Source organism: Metopolophium dirhodum, chromosome 8 (assembly GCF_019925205.1).
Source record: "Metopolophium dirhodum isolate CAU chromosome 8, ASM1992520v1, whole genome shotgun sequence".
In the NCBI taxonomy this organism is placed as follows: domain Eukaryota; kingdom Metazoa; phylum Arthropoda; class Insecta; order Hemiptera; family Aphididae; genus Metopolophium; species Metopolophium dirhodum.
In genome coordinates this window covers 2,636,179-2,645,146 of record NC_083567.1, presented here as the reverse complement: position 1 = coordinate 2,645,146, position 8,968 = coordinate 2,636,179, and the positions used below count along the sequence as shown (strand labels likewise).

Sequence of the window (8,968 nt, the reverse complement as noted above, 5' to 3'; positions counted from 1 at the left end):
TTACCATGGTATATGACGACTGCAGTCGGCTGTATGACATGCTATATTGAATGAGGTTCAGAATGGTTTGTGCATTATAATATGTGCACGATAACTCAGATGATCATATTATACAGCTACAGCTTCAACCGAGGTCCTCATGTTATAAACCGTTGGCAACCAGCAGAGGAACCCGCAAGTTGGTACGACTACGACGGTGACGACGCCGCCGTCCCGAGCGCTTCGGCGAACGCCCACCCCAAATCGTTAAGGCGCAACCCTCGCGCGTCGACACGATAATATATAATGTTTTCAGCGAACACATATACTGAACAGGCGCGCGGGGAGCAGGCAGTCCGGGGGTTGGCGGGGCGGGTCGCGCCGACGATAGCGGTGGCCTAGCGCGCCTGCACCCCCCTCGACGTCACCCCCGCGGAGCCGTTGCGCGCGACGAGCGGCGTCGTCGAAAAATCAATGCGCGCCGTTATCTCGCCAAAAGCTTTCTCCTGGCCGCCGCCGCCGCGTCGCGCGTTTGATAATACGCGGGTATTGTATACACAGGCAAAAACAACAAAACAAAGGAACGAAGCGAAATCCGCCACTGGCCGCTCACCGAATGCGGAACGGAGTCGTAATATTATAAACATAATATAATATTATATAGGTAGGTGTATACACGCACAGTTGCGATAGTGATAATATTACAGTAAAAAATATCGTCAATCAATTGCGCCGCGACCTCATTTAATAATTATTATTATATAATAATATCGCTCAAAAGTCGGCCGTCCCGCGTCCGTCTCGGCGTGAACTTTTTGGTACACCGTCTAATATACTGCAGATCGTAAATCGTCGTCGTCGTCGTCGATCGTTGCAAATATGGATGCTGGTCCGCAAGCCTACGGTGCCGGCAAAGTCGGCGGCGAGTTCAACATCCAAAACTTTGTCCGCAAGCCGCACGTGTTCGTCAGGCTGTTGTCGTTGGTACGTACGATAGAAATAATATCCTATACAGGCGCACGCGTGTGCTGTACGTTATACGTGAAGTGCAATACACGTACGCGGGAGTCCTAGTATGATATTATTATTATTATTATTACATTTTGTACATGCCGTGACCATATGGGACACATTTTCCTCTGGGCCGGACCGCGCGCGACGCGTACGTTAAATTTGTCACTTTTAAACATTAATTTGATACTATACATTATCGTCTGATGTATAATGCGGGGCCCATGTTTTAATTCGCAGACGCGTGCGAATCGTTTTAAAAAAATTAACACCCTTTTTTGATTTGTACGTGTGGGTGAACTAAACGCATTCATATCGCTATAGGCATATATAGGTTTATATAACGTGACCTTATTATTTTTATTAAACAACAGCGATTTCAATACCAACATGGTGGTATTATGTCATTAAACCACGAATATCTTTAATACACGAGGTAGGTACTGCACATACTACACATGTGAAGAATTTTTTTTTTTAATAAGTTTTGAAAAATTGTCGTCAGTCTATTGTTTATATGCGTTCACATATCTTCGCCGTTCGATCGCATAATGTGTGCCGAGCGAGCACAGTATAATATGTTTCGCGAGAGCGTGATTGAAAATACGAATTCTTTTACAACATACTTGTACACACTTCGATAACGATCCGTTTTAAGGTCATATTTGGTATTTTTATTGAATATTGCACTATATGAGGTAAATAATCGTAAAAGTTTACGTGCGAATTCGAGAAAATAGAAATTGAGATTTTAATAAAGACTTGTCAATAGAAGCAAGAAAAAATGTAAATACTCAAAGTCTACCTAGTATAGGTACTTAAATATACCCTACAGATATTATTTTAGGTTTTTTTTTCTGTATTTTACTACGTACAGTTATCTAATACCTACGTATTACACTCTAATACAACAACAGATGGATAAAAAGCGTTGCTGTAACGTAACTATATTATAATATTCATTTAAGACTGAAATCATAATTTTTTTTTTTTTTAATATAAATCCTCCAGCTCTAGACTTTTTACCAATAGTATATTATATACTGCAGAAGTCAGCAGGCATAGTCGTATAGAAGCTACAGTAACATACATAGTCGAGATATGTACTTATAAGGCGTCCAATGTCCGTCATTCGCCCAAGGATTGGTCCTACACAATAACCGCGTAGTATGATAATATATAATACGCATTATAACACATAATATACTATAATCGCGTGCGCATTATATCTTGTCCGTCTCCTCCGATCGTCGACCCATGCACGATCATGATCCGCAGATGGCTGTCGTCACGCGCCATTATATTATAACCGTATAAGGTCGGTATATTATGTAGCTGAGAATAATACAAGTGGGACGGATTTATAACATTGCCAGCTAGAGTGGTCGTAATGCCGTACAGAATGTCTTCGCATCCGACACGCGGCGCGAAATTGCACTGCCCGCGCAAAGTCAAAATCGTGGCATTATGGTTAACATCTGCAGCAGATGAGCTCAAAATATTGTGTAAACGCCCGCGGTCGTCGTGCAAACTTAAACAGGAGAATATTTTCGAGACGATTTCCACCGGAGGAGTTATAATAATCGCCATAAATTATACCATCGTATAATATGCGATTTTAGACTCTTATATAATATACGTATAATTAACCAATGGCCAACGCTATTTTAATTATATATTTAATTTAGTTTTCGCTCAGTGGAATATTTCTATAGACTGTAGCATTTGTCGGCTGGTCATCTGAAAGTCTCGATTTCCAATACTCATTTTGTGCTAGCAGGTGTATATTTACTTACGCGATCGCGCGAAAAGCCATGTTAAATAAATCAATATAATAAGCTACGCATTATCAACAAAAAAAAAAAATTTCTGTTAAAGCTTCTATGTGCATCGAAGTGCGATTAGAAAATGTTGTAGGGTGGGTGAAGTATTGACGTGCAGTATAGAAATAATAGTGAAGAGCATGCCCTCATATTTTCCACGGCTCCAACGTCTCTGCACTTCAAACCACCGTATAGTCCTCCAAATACATGTAAAATCATTACTATATTATTATGATACGACAGTACATTATTGATTATTATAATTTTGTATAATGTGTGAAATTTAAAATTTATGAATATTTATCAAATGGCTCGAGGATTGCATTCGAGACACCGAAATAGCGTGCATATTTAAATATACGTTATAATTTATTTATTTTTGTTTTAATAATGCGTAGGTAGCAAAACAATATCAATTATAGGTATAGATTACTCGGTATAGTCGGTACAGTTAAAAACACGATAAGGCGAAGATTGTGTACGTAATTAACTACTAATAAAAACTTAATAGTTAGTACGGATATGGTCAAATTGTGCGTAGCTATTACCACGTAATTTGATTGTTATCGTAAGAAGTAAACCGGATTTCAAAAAAATAATAAAAATTAATTTTACTCAAGCAAAGGGGTAATATAGCCATTATGTATAATAATATATTCAATAAAATATAATGATTATAATGATGTACGAAATGACGTAATGTGGATATAATGTGCCCTACTTTCATGATTATTATTTTTTTTTTTTGCAAAATATTGCAATCATCTGAATTTTTAAAAAATATTTCTTGTAACAAAAGTCGTGAGTAAAGTACGAACATAATACCTATATTATGTAGTGTAAGAAAAGAAGTACTTATTTGGATATTCCATTCACGTGGAAACCTTTTACACCTTTGAAGGTTTGAAAAGTAAAGTGGCGAAGGCGCATGTATAGAATACTACATAGGTACATAATATATCTACAACATAATTATCGATTTGACGTTTTGGGGTCCTTTTTATCATTACATATTATTATTTTATCATAAACGAGACAAATCTAATTTATATACGTTTTTAAAACTAAATAGGCGTTTAACTATATATAAAAATTATCTCGATTTCATTAAGTGCTCTATTTTAATTCAATTAATTTGTTATTGATATATTTTACCGATGGGCTCAGCAGTGAAGTTTATGTTTTTAAGAAAATTATCAATAGTGTTAACTTGTAACTGCGAATGATCAAATTAAGTTACTGTATCTAATGGCTACTATAGGCACCTATATGGGCGTAGGCTATAATAATTTAACAAAACTAAACAGTGAGATACGTGTTTACTGCAGGGCTTGAAACCGATTGAAATAATTTCGGTTTCGGTTTCGATTTTGTGTACAGGTTTTGAAATTTCACGATTTAGGTTTCAACTTAGCAATACCGGTGTTAAGAAATTTCGGTTTCGGTTTCGGTTTTGTATACCGGTTTCTAATTTTTTTTTGCGATTAATGGAATGGTTATCAACATTTTAATCATGATCTCAATTTGATTATGAGTATTAATTATGCGTATTAATGGAATTTACGTATTTAAAAACACGTTAATTAAAAAAAAAATTAACGATTTCTATTTTTTTCAGATTTTGGTTTTGAATTTAATACCGGTATCCAATTTTTTACGGTTTCGATTTTGAATTTAATACCGGTATCCAATTTTTTTCGGTTTTGGTTTTAAATTATAATACCGGTATCCAATTTTTTCCGGTTTCGATTTTGATTACGGTTTTGGTTTCGGTTTTAAAACGGTTTTTTACCGGTTTCTGAAATCGGTTTTAAAAACGGTGACCAATTCGGGTGGCCCGGGTGGGTGTCTGCAGTAACCAGCTATCCCAATCGAACAGATAAATCGAAAATGTATACTGGCTATGAGTAAACTAAAGTTCAACCAAAAACCGTCCAAGTATCATATAATATTATTGTCTTGACACTTTAAAGTTTATCCATTGTATATATTATATTTTCTTCTCTTTAAATAATTCTTTTGTGCGTTATAACTGTTTTAGTTGTTTGGTTTGATCGTCTATTTTTGTGCATCATCTGGCTCGTGGACTACAGACGTAAAAACCAACGAAGAAGTATGCATGTTCAAGCTTAAGAGTTTTGGATGTCACATTGGTGGCGTGGTGGGCTTCACGTCAGTGATTGGAGCAGCTGTATTCGTCGGCGGCGAGTATTATTTCGAAAACGTGCCGTCGGTAAAAAGCCGTAAACATTACGTGCTCATCGACCTTGGATTCTCGTGTAAGAACCATCGATAAGCGAATATATTATAAAACTAAACTCACGACACGTGAAATAAAGTTACGCAGAGTTTATGGATATTAATTTACATTCAGTATTTTATAAACGTGTTTTAAATAGTTTTGAAAATAACTAAAAATTGTCGTGCTTTATTATCTATAAACCATTTTGTTCCTTTACAAATATGGGTTTTCGCTGGTTTCTATTGGTATAGATAATATTGATAACAATGAGATCCGACAGTTATGTAAGTGATATTAATATGTAAAAATAAGCCCAAAATTCATTTTAAACAAATTTGTATGAGCGACACGCTCACCTAGGATACTTCGGTTTCAACTACGATGACGATATATATTAATTCAACAAAGTATTAAACTTTTTTTTACCGAAGACAAAAGTAATTTTAGTTGAGTATCGACATTTAAGATTATACAATTTTATAGTACCTAATATCTTAAAAATTAAAATTGGTATTCAAGTTGTTTCTATAAAAACTTGCATTACTTGATGTCATTTTTTCAATAAGTGGTTTAAGTTAAAAAATTCCTTTAATAAACAACGTCAAATATCGTTTAGTATAGTTTTATTCTATATTTGAATTTTCATTTATCATCTCTTTCATATTTGTTTAAATAAATAATTTAATAACATATTGTATATTTTGAGGCTAGTGGAGGCTAGTTAAGTATTTGCATCACACCCGCACCTACTTTTAATAATATGTTTTTACATTTCAGGTCTATGGTCGTTTTGGAATTTTTTACTTTTCATTTATCTAGCTGACGCATGGGGTAACACACCCGATTTCCCTGATTCAATCAGCACTGCCAATCCAACCACTGCCATTTATTTTGCATTATTTGCTACTTTTTCTTGGGTAAGTACAAAATCTTTGTATTTAATGCAAGTGCTGCTAAACTGATCATAATACATCACAGTATATAATCATTTATAATTTACGTGTTTGATTGAATTTTTTACAGGGGACTTCTGCATACTTCTCATACCAAAGATATAATATGGGTGTTGATCCAGCATTTATATCATCTTTTGAAGCCGATCAGTTTGGAGCGTACGACGAAACGCAAAATAACAGTAACAATGAATGTCCGTTTAATAATCAGATGTCGGGTATGAGTTAATATAATTTCGGTTTTCAAAATTTAGATATATTGTAAATATTGTTTTGGTTGGTGTATATACCATCATGCATATATGCATATTACCCGACACGGTCGTCTTAATAACGATTCCAAACCTAATTATAGCTAATATATAAGTTACAGGGGCGGATAGACACTTTTTTTGCTTTATGTGGAAAATGTTTCAAAGACCATACACGAATATTGCACAAATGCCATATCACAAATAGCAGTAACATATTTGTTGAACATATATAAACTTTTAATTTTATGACATACATCTATTTCAATAATAATAAATTAATATATGGTCACTCTCCGCAAATATTTGTATTGCTTGTTTGCATAATATACAAAATATATACTATAATATACATATAATATAAAAAATAATTTTAGTCCCAACAAAATATTTATTATTTACAATTACATAATACTATAAAATATTACACACACAATATATCCTTAATATATTCACAACAGAACAGACCTGCTTTATATACCAACTTTCTGACGACATTAATTGAACTGTTTCCAATTCTTTTTCACATAGTTGTTCCAAATACTTCACCGCGTCAATCGATTTTTAATTTTTTTGTCCGAGAGGGGGTGAAGAGGGGGTGAATTGTATTTAAAGGTTACGGTTTTTTACCGAGTCATTTAAATAATTTAACGAGTTTTCTTCATAGAGTTGTTCGAAATACTTTCTTGATGAGTGTCACCTGCACGTCACCAGATTTTTCATTTTTTTTGTCGGGGAGTGAATTGTATTTAAACGTTACGGTTTTTTAGTGGATCATTCAAATAATTTGACGATTTTTTTCACAAAGTTGTTCCAAATACTTTTCCAAGTGATCTATTATTTCCAATTTTATTGTTACGTAAGAGGGCTCCAATCCGTTTTTATGTTTGAAATATACCTTTAATATGTCTGTTGTTTGTGAGAAATGTACATGCACATATTTATAGTTTATGCACTCTATCGTAAATAAAGACTGGCCGAAATTATAATCTACAAATTAATATAAATTTTGTTACGTAAATAGTTTTAATATTATACTCTATTCAGAATAAGAACATACCCGGTGGCGGACGAAAGCGCGTCGTTGTTTGCGTATCTTTCCCCACTACGGCTGCCTCCACAAATATTCACTGTTACCGAATAATTAACGAATCAGCCACCACGACAGACCCTCTGATAGCTTCTAGGAACTTACAAAGTCACCTGCATCTTATGGAAAAAATAATACACTACATGGAGATTCGAAGTCAATCAAGATAAATCCTATCACACAACATTCACTCTAAAAACGACTCTATGTCCCAACATTATTCTTTAGGGAATTCAAATTCTATCTTTTCAAAAGGTAAAGTACCTAAGATTTCTATTAGATTGTCGCCTTACATGGACCCAACACAGAAAGTGAAAAATACTACAACTAATTAATCGCCTTCTCATGCTAAGCACACTAATTCACAGAAATACACACACAAACCAAAAAATTCAAATTGGTAATATACAAAACCTTTCTAAGCCCATCTGGACCTATGGGCTATAACTCTGGGGTAGTGCTAAAAATTCGATCATACAAAAATAGAACTTTTAAAAATATTTCCTATGAAAAATAACTAACATCCCTCCCTTACACAATTCATCAAAAAGACAACGAAGGTAATTCTTTCCTTGGCCCTTGGGCCTTGGGGCTGCCAAAAATTAAGGCCCTATTCCAAATAGGCCCGCCCACCAATCAACCCCTATAATAGGTATATATGTATGAGGTATTTATGTCAAATATAAAGAAAAGAGAATATTATATTAACTTACAAGATACCATATTATGAAATTAATTTAAAAATACTTTTATATTTATTATTCTAGTTAGTTATTTTATTTATTTATTCGTTTTATATTCTAGGTGAATATCAAACTCAAGCTTACTAAGTACACAATCAGTTTTTAAACGATGATACTGAACATGCCAGCAGATTGTGTTTTTACCACACATACCAAATTAATTATCGCCGATGGTATTACTGGTTTTATTACTTCACAATAACTAAACAACGTATTTTATTGAATAGTTAGTTGCGAGTAGTATCAATTTTTGAAATCTGTAACAAAATGATTAGTAATTATGATTATATATGTAATTACTAATTTGATTTTATATTTTTTTGATATACTTATTATATCATTACATTTTTCAACTAATATTCTATACATTATTGTTGTTGTCCATTTAAACAAACATAAGTAAATCTTAGTGAAAAAAAAATGTGAAATAACTATTATTGATATTGTTAATAGTTTTTCTTTAAATAAAATTATTATAATATGCGTCGATGAAAGTTAAAAACGAAGTATAATGCATCATGGCGCTAAGTTTAACGATCAAATTCTTAGGGTTTACATACTCCATATAATATACATAGATAATATGTTTATGTATATTATACTGTTATAAGTAACGTACAAAAAAAAAAAAAAAACAAACATAATATATCTAATCAATCTCTATGATAATAATGTTCTTTTTCTAAAATATAAGTGACGAACATTTTTTTAAAAAAAATAAATAGAAGCAATTATTACCCATATCAAAATGTCGCAGGCAATATTAGAACTTAGTATTATAGACATCATAATAATGTCAGTAGACACAATATCATCGTGATCAATAATAATTATTATTATTATGCGATTATTACGAACGCATTTCTGTTTCGCCGT

The 8,968-nt window shown here is 33.4% G+C and overlaps 1 protein-coding gene across 2 annotated transcripts; it reads left to right on the top strand.

Annotated features, from left to right (window-relative positions):
• Positions 1-449: 449 nt before the first annotated feature.
• LOC132950841 (synaptogyrin) lies at positions 450-8,736 on the top strand. Of its 2 annotated transcripts, none has more exons than XM_061022432.1 (5): positions 450-963; positions 4,855-5,092; positions 5,833-5,972; positions 6,079-6,202; positions 8,154-8,736. In XM_061022432.1, exons 1-5 carry the CDS (start codon positions 859-861, stop codon positions 8,177-8,179), a joined length of 633 nt encoding a protein of 210 aa, XP_060878415.1. In that variant the 5' UTR covers positions 450-858; the 3' UTR covers positions 8,180-8,736. The 2 variants fall into 2 exon arrangements, with proteins under 2 accessions (XP_060878415.1, XP_060878414.1); XM_061022431.1 differs by having other exon boundaries at positions 454-963; positions 6,079-6,226.
• The last annotated feature ends 232 nt before the right edge of the window (positions 8,737-8,968 follow it).